This window comes from Lipotes vexillifer, unplaced genomic scaffold, assembly GCF_000442215.2.
Source record: "Lipotes vexillifer unplaced genomic scaffold, Lipotes_vexillifer_v1.1 scaffold515, whole genome shotgun sequence".
Lineage (NCBI taxonomy): Eukaryota > Metazoa > Chordata > Mammalia > Artiodactyla > Lipotidae > Lipotes > Lipotes vexillifer.
This window is the reverse complement of record NW_006772017.1, coordinates 1,862,852-1,875,555: the sequence shown is the minus strand read 5'-3', so window position 1 is coordinate 1,875,555 and position 12,704 is coordinate 1,862,852. Positions and strand designations below refer to the sequence as shown.

General features: G+C 43.0%; 1 protein-coding gene across 4 annotated transcripts in view; it reads right to left on the bottom strand.

Annotated features, from left to right (window-relative positions):
- Window positions 1-770: 770 nt before the first annotated feature.
- ARMC2 (armadillo repeat containing 2) overlaps window positions 771-12,704 on the bottom strand; it is a 101,956-nt gene continuing 90,022 nt past the window's right edge. For 3 of the 4 annotated variants that reach the window (XM_007447263.1, XM_007447260.1, XM_007447261.1), the window contains 5 exons: window positions 10,517-10,639; window positions 10,113-10,226; window positions 8,238-8,370; window positions 7,733-7,893; window positions 947-1,409 (listed from right to left, as the gene is read on the bottom strand). In XM_007447263.1, coding sequence (XP_007447325.1) covers window positions 1,252-1,409; window positions 7,733-7,893; window positions 8,238-8,370; window positions 10,113-10,226; window positions 10,517-10,639 — 689 coding nt within the window. In that variant the 3' untranslated portion in view covers window positions 947-1,251. Of the gene's footprint in view, window positions 1,410-7,732; window positions 7,894-8,237; window positions 8,371-10,112; window positions 10,227-10,516; window positions 10,640-12,704 lie in introns of all 4 variants that reach the window. The other variant, XM_007447262.1, reaches the window with a different exon arrangement.

Genomic DNA, 12,704 nt, shown 5'->3' with positions numbered 1-12,704 from the left:
AGCCCCAACCAGGGATGCGCCCCAAACTAGAGGAGCCCTTGGTAAGTCTATTTGTTCCTGGAAATTTAGTTTTTTTCTGATAGATTTTAAGAGCCCATCTAGTCTGGGATGCCTGCCTTCATCCCATTAGTCTTGGTATTTTGTTAGCGTGAGAGACGAGCTTTTTGGTTATTAATGGCTCATCTCTCACCCTACAGAGTAGTAAATCTACTTTTATTTCCAAATCGCCTTTCGCTAATATGGGATAACAACAGTTATCTCAATTTCTTTGGTTTTTATCATTTATTCAAAGGCCAAACTTATGCTACAAAGAGTGGCAAACTAATAAACTAATTGCCATCATAATTTATTGAGCACCTACTATACATCAGTCACTATACTGGACAATTTGCCCATTTTGTTTTTTTCCCTAAACTACACGATATGAAAATAGATATTAATGCCATTTTACAGTTGAAGCTAAAAAAAATCAAGTTACTTGCCCAAGGCCCAAGCAGGAGAGAGCTAGGATTCAAACTGAGATCTGCTGTAATGTACACTTAAGCCTACACTCTTTCTAGTACGTTATATCACCTCCCTAGTCACAGAGAGTTATAAGTAGAAGAATTGTCTGGTCTACTCATTTTATTTCAAATGAAAATAAAAAGGTAAAATACTTCCTTTTCCATCTATTTTACTTATTTAGTAAAGAGTAGATGGCCCCAAGCAATCTTCTCTAAACGTTTCTGCTTACCCCTTCTCTTAATATGACAACCAGAAAAATACTGGTACCTAACCAGAAAATTATTATTAGATGCTGTAAGAATTAGTGCAGATGCTTATGTAGTAATGTATTCCTAATAGTGTTGACCACCATTATTTCTATACACAAAACCTAACAGTCTTCATTGCACAGTTCATTTACTGAACTGACAAGCACTTAAATTCTAGAATTGTTAAGTCAGGATTTTAAGACTAGAACTAAATTATTTAATAGCGAATAGAAGAAAAAGTCATTTACTTAGAAATCCCATGCATATATTTTCATCTTACATTTCTCATAGCAGAAAGTACAAAATGTATATTCATTCTTCCATAATACCTAACAAGAAGAAATGCTTATTTCTTTTAAAATACTAAGACTACTCACTAAAATCAGTACCTGAAAAACTTTCAATATTTGTCAATACTGAAAAAAAGTTCACATATGTTGCCACTTCTTAAGAACGAAGGAGACCTGACTTCCTGTTTCTGTTCTCAATCTGCATCATGTTAGAAAGAAGGAACAGGCAGGGGTTCCAGGAAGGTGTGATGACTCTGAATTCGGTTTAGAAGCTGCTGTGCCACCGGTTTGAATTCTGTTTCCCAATGGAGTTTGTGATAGTTTTTTAGGTCTTGGTCAAAACTCCCATTCAGTGCTAGTTCTTCATCTGTATCAGAAAAATTAACATTACAGCAATTATTTAGAAACATAATCCTACTGAATAAAGTTTACTTTTTGATGGCATGAGTTAAACTCATCCTGGATCATCTCTAATTCCAACAAGGCTTTTTTTTTTTATGGGAGTAGTTCTTTAACTCTTTTCTGTTCTTTACAAAAACTTTTAAATAAGTATAGGTTAGTCTCTTAATTTAAAAAAGATAATAATCTTCTCAAAAAAAACAAAAAATCCTAGATTGACTTGAGCTCTTACTTCAACTTATCCCTAACATTTACATGTAAGTCTACATCCAGAAGTCAGATCACAGTTTCTCAGAATAAACAAAGTATTAATAGTTTATTTCCTCATCTGCACATTAGAAAAGTTAATTACTTCAGTGGTTAACAGATATAAAAGAAGTCAGGAAATCTTTGGGGGAAAGTAGCACAGTTGAATTTGACACTGTAAACTTGACTAAAAATCAAATTGCTCATTTCAGAGCAGGCCGGACATACTTCTTTGAAAAGACAACCCCTCCCCCTGCCACCTTATGCTCTCACCAATAGAAGTGAAAAGTGGGAGACTGAGAATCCTAAGGAGTATCAGAATCACAAGTGAGTCCATGGATAATGCAGAAAAGCACTTGTTAAAAAAAAAAAAAAAGCAATATTACAACCTTGATTTGCTTCTTTTTTTTTTTTTTTTTGCGGTACACGGGCCTCTCACTGTTGTGGCCTCTCCCGTTGCGCAGCACAGGCTCCGGACGCGCAGGCTCAGCGGCCATGGCTCACGGGCCTAGCTGCTCCGAGGCATGTGGGATCTACCCGGACCAGGGCACGAACCCGTGTCCCCTGCATCGGCAGGCGGACTCTCAACCACTGCGCCACCAGGGAAGCCCTTGATTTGCTTCTTAATCCAAGGGCACTCTGAATTCTGTGAATGTCATAAGTATATCCAACCCACGTAGGAAGACAAATGGCTACTGAGGTTTCTGCACCGACCTGCCACTGCATTTTTCTTTGTTTATATTGGACCCCATGTGAAGGACTTCAGGACAATTGCACTGGCCTGCCAGTCACAAGGTTGCTCTGCTACTTCCTAGGTCTGAGGCCTTCTTAATTGGTAACCACTAAGTCCTAAAGTGACCACAAATATTGCTACTTGCATAATTCGCAAACTTTTTTCATAAGGCCAATTAAAATCCTACCATAAAATGCTTCATTAGTGTTTACATCAAATTTTCTACCCTGAATATTTTCAGTACACAGAGTGTACTTTGGCACTATTGGTGCTAGTGTCACCATCCAGGATAAGATAAGTCTGGAATCCCAGTCTGCACCTTCCCCTCCTCTCCTCCAGCCAAGTGGACAGCTATGCAGCTCCGAGATAAGTTCCGGGCAGACACACACACACCAGCGAGGCTCTCCATGGAGACCCCTGTGAGCAAACCTGGCTCTCCCCACCCATTTGATAATCAGGGCCTTGAAAGAAAGAGAATACAGATGGTGTTCAATGCCTTCAAAGTCCTTCACGTTGGGCTACTTCCAAACAAAAGGAGTCTGTGAGACTCTGAGTGCTTTTGAATTTCTAGATCTTCTTCCTGCTCACTCTTCTCCAGATTTTCTGAGCACTAAAGCTTTCATTAAAAATGAATTCTCTTGTTTCATGCCCTTCTTACCCAAGCAGCTTAGGGCTGAGGGCTGCCCAGGCACCCCACAGTCCTTTCCTCTGCCCAGGGCTTTTGGTTGGATTTGATGGTTTTTAGCCAAGTCACTCTTTTGGTGTTTTGGGGTCTTTTAATCTAACGTCAAGACTATGTTACTTTTCTTGAGGCTTAGCACATAATTAGTTAATCTACACTCAGACCCTATTCGTTGTAAATTGGGTTAGGCAAGATAACAAAAGTGGCCAAATACCTATAGGTAAGATAAAAGCAGTCTCAAGTTTCAAAGTAAATACAGCAAATGCCTAAAATGTGTCATATTGCACTAGGTATTAAATTTTGGAACTTGTACTGCAAAGAATAGCAGAGGCTAATCCAAGAAAAATTTAGGTCTATGATTTTCAAACTTTTTTTTACTGTGACCTAAGAAGTCCATATTACATGATGACTATATACACACACTTAAACATTCATATACAAATAGCAAATGTTTCACAACAGAATACTTATTTTTACTTATTTTACTTATTTATATATTACTACATGTACTATATATTTTTTTAATACATTTATTTATTTATTTTTGGCTGCCTTGGGTCTTTGTTGCTGTGTGTGGGCTTTCTCTAGTTGCGGTGAGCGGGGGCTACTCATTGCAGCGGCTTCTCTTGTTGTGAAGCACAGGCTCTAGGCGCACGGGCTTCAGCAGTTGTGGCACGTGGGCTCAGTAGTTGTGGCTCGTGGGCTCTAGAGGTAGGCTCAGTAGTTGTGGTGCACGGGCTTAGTTGCCCTCCGGCATGTGGGATCTTCCTGGACCAGGGATCGAACCCGTGTCCCCTACAATGGCAGGCGGATTCTCAACCACTGCACCACCAGGGAAGCCCCATGTACTATATTCAGATATTCTGTTTCTTTGCTACTTCGTTTTTTAAAGATGCTGGTCACAGTGTGAAAAGTGCTGATTTAGATATGACCAATTATTCTTAAGCTTTCTTTGTGCACAACATACTTCCAAATACTAGAATTTTAGGTAAGATATTAGAAAGGATTAAAGGACTCAAAACAAGATTGTCAGTGACCATTATAACACAATCTCTACCTATTACAGCTGAAGGATCCTGCAGCATCAAATAAAAGCTTCCTCTACTCACTGCACCATTTCCTAGCTTGCTGTCCAGCACCAGGTGGCTCTTGAGGGTTCGATTATTGTTGTGACTATTATAAGGCACAGTCCTTACATGTTCCAGAAGCACCTGATGGCTCTTTGGCATGGGCTTGGTGATGTGATGCTCTAACTTGAACACTGGGCCCCCCTCTACCCCGTCATATAACCTAGGTGCTAAGTTCCACATACCACAGACGAAGGTAAAATAACCTAGTGTCGTTTACGTTCACAATAACAAACCGCACACACTAATCACCATTTTCAGGCAACCCTGAGAGAAGCTCACAGTAGACTAGTGTGCCAGGGCACACCACTTAAGAACTTCAAGATAAACACATTGCTAATGAGTTTATAAGAAGCGGCTGCAGTACATCAGGAAGTTTCAGACAACATTCTTTTTAAGCCACTTTTCTAAAAGACTGTCAACATCCCAACCACATTGAGGACCATTACTTTCTTTTTCCATTTCCCCATCAAGAAAAAGTTGGTTAACTTATTACATTGCTTTATCAATTGCCCTACCGTTATTTCTAAAAACAGTGCTCACACTTCAGTGTGGGACTTTTGTGATCTCGCAGCTCATCCTGTTTTCAAAATGGCCTTTTTTCAGCTATTTTTGTAAAAGAATTGAAATTTAAGTATACTCTCACTCATATATCAGTTTCGCCTGGTGCCACCCAACTGGCCAGACACAGCTACAACCCTGTCAGAAGTAAGGGTCTGATGCCCACACTGTGGAGAGAAGAGCCAGCAAGCAGCCAGTCCTCCCCAGTGTGATGACCTGGCTCCCTGATGGACTATGTTGATTTTTGTTACCCATGCCTCTGTCCCCTTCCACGGCAGGGTAGGGTAAGGGTATACTATGTAATGGAACAGCAGAAAAACACAGGGGCTAGATGCTTACTTTCTGATGAAGAGCCCTGGCCTTGCTACAGTATGATCTTAGACAAGTCACCTAACCCTCCTAGACCGACCTACCTCATCTGTCACCTAGCTGATGACCTTAGAGAGATCTTACAAGGACAGAATGAACGTGCTTTTAAAAGTATACAGCACTATTAAAGATACCACTATTGTCAATTAATCCACAAGCATCAAGAACCTGCTTTGCACAAGGCAATATCCTTCCCCTAAAGTGTCTCCACTGGAGTGGGGAACAAAAGATAAAAGTTACAAAACAATAATACAGAACAAGTTACACAGCTCATGATTAATTGCTATATAAGTAGTATAGATTTCCTATGACCATGGGCTTGAAAAGCTCATGGGAAGGGCCTGCAAGGACCGGCAGCATTGGGCCAGGTAGGTAAGGGATACGGCACGAGCAAAGGTACAAGGTTAGGGAAGCACGCGAAGCCCAACCCGGCTGTAGGGAAGGTTGGGGGAGGGAAGAGGTAGGAACAGGCCCATTACAGTCGAGTGTCTGCCCGGTGTGCTGCCCCTTGCCACGCAGCCGGCCGTGCCCACATCCCTTCAAGGTGCCACACGGCCCCACCATTTTGTTATATATCATTGACTGCCCCAGACTTAGGTGCCAAAGGAAACCACAGACAGCCTGTGGTCGAGGCAGCTGCTGCCTGAGGAATGAAAGCCCGACACCGCAGGAGAGTGACTCACGGAACCAGTCACATCTCCCCAGTGGGACACAGAAAGTCATGCCAACAACAGAGGAGACAGAGTCCCACTCACGGAACGCAGCAAGAAGAAGACTCGAGGCAGCTGAAGCCACGGCCATGCAGGAGCCTAGAGGGAACGAGGGGGAGGAAGGGCTTTTCCTACAAGAGCTGAGACAGAGCATGGCTGGGTCTCAGCAGGGTGGAGCAGATGACACCCGCTACTGAGGGGGCCACTCGGGGTCTCTGGTTCCACCTGGAACAACCTTCCCGGTCCTGAGTGCCTGTCCAGCAGGCTCTGGGCAATGCGCTTGTTTCCCGGCTTCCTTCTTCCCTGGACGTCCTCTCCTTCAACTCCTTCATTAACCAGGGCAGAGGTTCTCAGTGCTGCCTGAAGAGCAGACTCACCTGTGGAACTTTTTAATGATGCAGATAATCAGCCTCCCACCCAGAGCTCCTGAATCAATTCCTGGGGATGGGGTCAGGACAAGTGGTTGTTTGTTGTTGTGTTTGTTTTTTAATTCCACAGCTGATTCCAATGTTCTGCCACAGTTGAGAACTGAATTAAGGCAAGTTGAGCAGGCTTCTGCTCCCGGCAACCTGAGAAAGCTTCACGTCCACGGAGCAGACTGTGAACCTCAATGATTTAAAGTCACGCTCATTTTTCCTACTTTTATGCAAAATTTTTTTTACCGGGGAAAAAGCAAATTTCACATCAACCTAGCATACACGATTCTTTCAAATAGCTTCAGGTTCCAAGTTCCTGTTTAATAACGTGTTGTTACGACACAGAGTTTATGAAGCACTTTCACAACCGTGATTTGAGGCCTTGCTGTGTGTCAGGCTCTGTATCAGGTTCTTTGTACAGGTCTGCTTATTTACTATCCTTACAAGTCTGCAAAGTGGACATCAATCATCCCCATCTTAGACATGAGAAAATATAAGCTCAGAGAGGTTAAGCCCAAGGTTAAAAGCTTGATAAAGCGAGACCTTAACTCAGAATTGTCTGACTACAGCCTTCTGGTCTTCCTGGAGTGTTCCTAGGATGCTTGTTTGATTTTCACGACTCCCTGCAACAGGGCAGGGATATCACGTCCCCATTTTACAGACGAAAAGACAGGTTCTGAGAGCTTCTCCTGTCGAGTCACCCCACCCCCACCCCCCGAGAGAGGCTGGATTTGAATCCACAGCCTCTGAGTCAAACCGAGTCTTTCCACACAGCCTTGCTGATCCAGCACAGTGCCTAGGCAATGGTAGGGACACCTCCGTTTTGGAAAAGAGATTATTTAAACACTCAAACTCATTTACTGACCCAAACCACTGCTGTTAGACCTAACCCAGGATGAAAAAATTATCCTAAAAATAGAAAATTTTCAAGGTAAGACACTCTCATCTTTCCTTTGGTTTGCAGCAGTGATTTCCCACCGTTCAATGTAGGGCCCCACTGTAATGTCACATAGTTTCACAGACCCTCCCTCACATAATTAACATAGATGCTAATCAAAACGTAAGGGTTCGTGAAAAGCCTGACTTAATTCAGAGCAGCTTTCAGCTGTATTTCTCAATTACGACAACGTCTATATACTTTTTAAACAACAGCAATACATTTATGCCTAGATCTCCTATTTATGCAGTTTACAGAAAATGCAAACAAGGGGGAAAAGCCACAGAAGAAATCATGACATCAGGCAATGAGTTAAAAGTCCTTGCATCCCACTGTAAGTAACATTCAGCCTCTTCCAGAGAGCTCCAAATTATAATAATCTTTAACATGCTCTTGCTACTTATAGAAACAAAGCCACCCAAACGCCTACCAATCTTTACCCATACAGGTCACAGAAAAAAATGTTTTCTCATTTTGATAAAGCTCACAGACTCACAGTCAGGGTCTTACCTAAAAACGATGAGAGCAGGACTAAGAGTGTGTTGGCGGCCTCGTCTCCAAAACATGACGAAGCACTGGTGATATTTTCACTGAAGTTCCATAAAGTTTTGCACACCAAGCAGGCCAGCTGCCAATCAGTGGGACCAAAATCCCTTAAACAATCCACTAACCTGAGTTAATAAAAGTCAAATTGAGACGTTATTAGGACAGGATCTCTTTAATTTTTAACAAGATGCTTAACTTTCTGTGATATTTCATATGCGTTATATATAATTCAGTGTTATTAAAATTAATTTCATATCTACAAATTTAAGCAGCTCTAAAGTAGCAATAACCTACTTCTGAATTATTTTAAACATCCAATGGAACCTAAATCCCCTCTTTAGCCCTAGCTTGGCACTTCCAAATGTTGAAATACCTCTGCCTGGGAGAAATGAGGAGAGGGACCCAAGCTCCCCGGAATACCATGTCCTCTGAATCCTGACAGAGTCAGGACTCCATGCCTTGAACTTACTTTTTAATGCCACCTCCTTCTTTTAGGATGACACGCTTGTCTTTATCCACGGTGAGATTTAGAAGAACACCACAGGCAGAAAAGCAAATATCCTGATGCTTAGCATCCAGCAGAGCAATCATGAACTTGTGAACTGGGAGGGTAGAGAACGAATGCAGGCCAGTAAAGCTCAGGGGCCCCAGCTGTATTTCATTTCTCAAATGGCAAAGGGGAAATGGGGAGCAGCTTGCAAAACTGGAAACCCTGCTAGGGGACTCGGTCCCCTCTTCCTAAGTGGACTTCACCCACTGCTCAGAAGCGCCTTCCTCAACATCCACCACTTCAGAACCTGCTCCCCGGCCCCCCAGGCCCCCTGTACCCTGATATTGCTGTATCTGACGCAGGCATCAGCTCCCCGTCCCAGGCAGTGGTAGAGCCCCCGCCCATGGAGAGGAGGGAACCACGGCCTTCCAATCACACAGGTGCCATTCATTTCATCTCTACACAGCTGCCATTCATTTCATCTCTAACTTCTGGTTGTTCTCCAGGGCCCTTATGAACCTCCAGCAGCAACTTTCTTTAAATACACAGCCCTGGGAGAGGGGAGCACGGGCTCCAGTGGAGATCTTCCTGGAAGTCTTCCAGGGCCACAGTTTGTAAGAGAAGACTCGTGCAGACCGCAGGAAACAAGCCTGTAGTGAGGCCGGACTTCCAGAGTAGGGGATATCTCATATCAGGACAGGTTTCCAGCCTTCCCTTACTCCTAGAAATGGAACTGTTTGTCCTGTCTTCTCATCCCCCAGCAGGGGCTGGGCAAAGGATTGGGGGAGAATGAATAAGGTGTGTGCTCTGTTCTACTGCTCACCTGAGAGGTGGCCACCCTGTGCTGACCTTGGCCTACTGATGTGTCACACAGTGAGCTTGGCAAAGGCTGCATCACATGTAAGTGTGTTTCTAAGAGTCTAAAGAATATACACTAAAATGTTAACAGTTATCTCTAGGGTAGTGTTTTTTTTAATCTGTATTATCCAAAGTTTCTATCACGAACATAAATAATTAGGTATTTTTTACCGTTTTTCCATGAAATATTTAAGACATACAAGCAGTATGTTTAGTATACACTCTTGTGTACCTGCTACCCAGTTTAAGAAATAAAACATTACAGATTCAATTTTATATTTGGGGGCAACCACTCAAATGTAACTTTGTCTTAAATGTGGAGTTTATCATTTCCAACTACATTTATACCCTATTCCATTACCATGTGAGTATTACAAAAATAATATCCAAGATTGTTTTGCAGGTTTTAAAGCTATATTAATAGCATTATTTCATATATGTCCTCCGATTACTAGCCTTTTTGCTCCTATATTACACGTTTCAGGTTGACGCATGGTGATGCATGAACTTCTAGCTCATTTATTTTCATTGCTGTAGAAGCTTGGTTGCATGAATATACTGTAATGTATTTATCCTCTTACCTGTTGATGGACATTTAGGTTATTTCCATTTTTCACTATTACAAGCAGTACTATAATAGATATTCCAGTACATGATGGAGAATGTCTTTTGAGTCCATTCCCATGGACAGAAATGATGTGTACAGATTACTTGTTTCCCTTAAACACACACACACGCACACACACACAGGCACACACGCACCATCTCAAAACTCAGAAGAACACTTGTGAAGGAGAGGGAAACGCTAAGAACGCAGCCTAGGTCCGTCTTGGCATCCTGAGCTGAGAGCCTTACGGATGGACGGAACAGAATGTGAGGCACCACTTGTCCCAAAGCAGAAACAAGTATCACGTTGTCATGACCCAAGCTGCAAAACCACTCAGCTGTTTATTGGCAAGACATGCCTGTTTATGAATGTGAGTGTCATTAACTCACCATTTTTCTGCACAATGAAATCACAGATGTCATGGTCCTGGGAGAGATTTCCAAAAACGCGCACAGCCTCCAGGATTCCATCCATGTTGTGACTCACAAGGAGCTTTAAGAGCACTGGGTTTTGTGACCAGAGAGATAAAATTAGTGAACTCAAGTTTCAATTTAAAGGCTATTAGAAACCAGTATCATGCTAAATACTGATAATTTTAAAATTAAAAATGATAATAAAATTCCAAGACTTTAGCCAGAACTAAGAAACTAATGCGTCCCCATATTCAACTTTCTTAGAATTAAATCAGGCTCCAGAAATCAGAAAATATAAATGCCTCCAGTTCTGTGTTTAGTTAGTAAAGTGCAAACCTTAAATGAACATGCATCTACCCAAACCCAACTCTGAACCTTACATTCAGCAATATATCGCTTTTTGTCTTGAATTATGGAATTCTTCACTTGGTAGTAAGATAAGTTGTTGATCGCTGCCGTAGTGTTGATCACCAGCTCCTCACAATCATCAATGGACTTAGATTCTGAAATAAAGTGAGGACAAGGGTGTCAAAGACTCACTGCAGGGCAGAAACCACAGCATCCTCACTGCAACCCCAGCAGTGGCAGGGACAAGCCGTTGTCCCAGGCAAGGGCTATACGAGGGCAGTGTTTGCCCTTGCTGTTTGCTGCTTTATTTCCCATGACTCTTCCTGCAGGGAAATGCGCCAAAGGCAGGGGACCACTCTGGGCCAGGGTTTCGAACACTCTACGCTCAGTCCCTCCAGCCAAGGGTCTGGACAAGTCGGGCTGATCTAGTTCCTGTGTACAAAGGTGCCAACACCAGTGAGCAGAGCTTGTTTGCCCTGACCCAGAGGTCCCCCGGGCCCCCCACCCTGGAAGTCTGTTCCCCAGACCTGCCCCCCTCCCAAAAGAATGGCCCTCAGGTCATAATCCATCTATAACTCCTATCAACGCTGCCTTCGAAACACGCAGTCTGATCGCCTCTCAGCTCCTCTGCTACCACCTAGTCCATCTTTCAGCTCCTCACTGGCTTCTTTTCTTCTGCCTTTGCCTCTCTGAGCCTGTCCTCAACATGGTGGTCCTTTAAAATTCACTCAGATAACACCACTCATCTCATCCGGCCCACAGGCCTGACCCAGCTGCCCCAGTCCTAACCTCCCTGGCCTCATTGGCTGCTCCAGCCCCCAGCTCCCCCCATCCCCATGCCAACCTCACCAGTCTTCTTGCTCTTTTTGAGCATGTCAGCCTGCCCAAGAACCTCTGCACTGCTAGTCCCCCTGTCTGGAATATTCCTTCCTCCAGTTATTCTGGCTCACTCATGTCCTTTGGGCTGTTGCTTAGCTGTCACCTTACTGGACATACTTTCCTCAGCCACCCTATATAAAATAGCACTGTTACTCACTTTCCCCTCCCCCTCTTCTCTGTAACACGTGACCACCTGACTTGTTATGTGTTTAATGTCTGCCTTCCAGCTCTAAGGTGTAAGCTCCACAAGACTAGGGACTTGTTTTATTCATCACTGCATTCCCAGCATCTAGAACAGTGTCTGCACAGAGCGGTGCTCAGTAGATAACTAATAAGAATCTATTGTACAGCACAGGGAACTCTACTCAATACTCTGTAATGACCTACATGGGAAAGGAATCTAAAAAAGAGTATAGTTAATTTACAATATTTACACAATATTGTAAATTAACTATACTCCAATAAAATTAACTATACTCCAATAAAAATTTTAAAAAAGAAAAGAAATCATTCCCTCTAGAATTCCCCCTGGAAATATCGACTAACAAAACAGAAAACTGTAGCATTTCAGTGTCTTGGGGTGGATCAGAATAAAGCCTAGATGATAAATTTTTGAAGCAAAGTAGACTTATAAATAAATAATAATAAACTTATAAATAAATAAATAAATAAAATTTTGAAGCAAAATAATAATAAACTTCATTGTTGTAAAAATAAATAAGTGGTTGCTGAATGCAAGAATGAATGAATGAATGAACCCTTTAGCTTAGCACATAAGACCCTTTAGCTTAGCACATAAGACCCTTAGTTATTTTGTCCCTGCCTTCCACTCAGCCTCCAGACTCATCTCCTGGTGACTGAGACCACAGTGCAGAGAAGGGCAGATGCAGGGATGCCAGTCCGGAACCTCCTGTGGTGTTCCAGATGGCAAATAACAAAGCTGAGGCTGGGGTGATGGCAGAGATGGAACAGGGAGGCCAGGCTGGAAAACTATTTAGGGAGGAAAACGGACAGTGTGTGTGAAGACTAGATTGTGGGATGAGGGAGAGGAATCGCTCAGGATGAGCTCTGGGTTTCTGGATTACATAATTGGATGGACGGCAATCCCATACTCTGAATTAATGGGAAGAAGGGCCAGGTGGAAGAAAGGTCATGAGTTAGACATCTTGAGGTGCTTCTCAAGTACCCACAGTTGATGAGATTAGGTAAGGCAGTTGGACATACGGGTCTGGGAGTCAGAGGAAAACGCCAGGAGTCTGGTTATACTAAACTAGCTATAGCAGCCTCTGCCTCTCACCTCTGACCCTGCACACGCCCCCTCCACTTCACCACCACCAACCA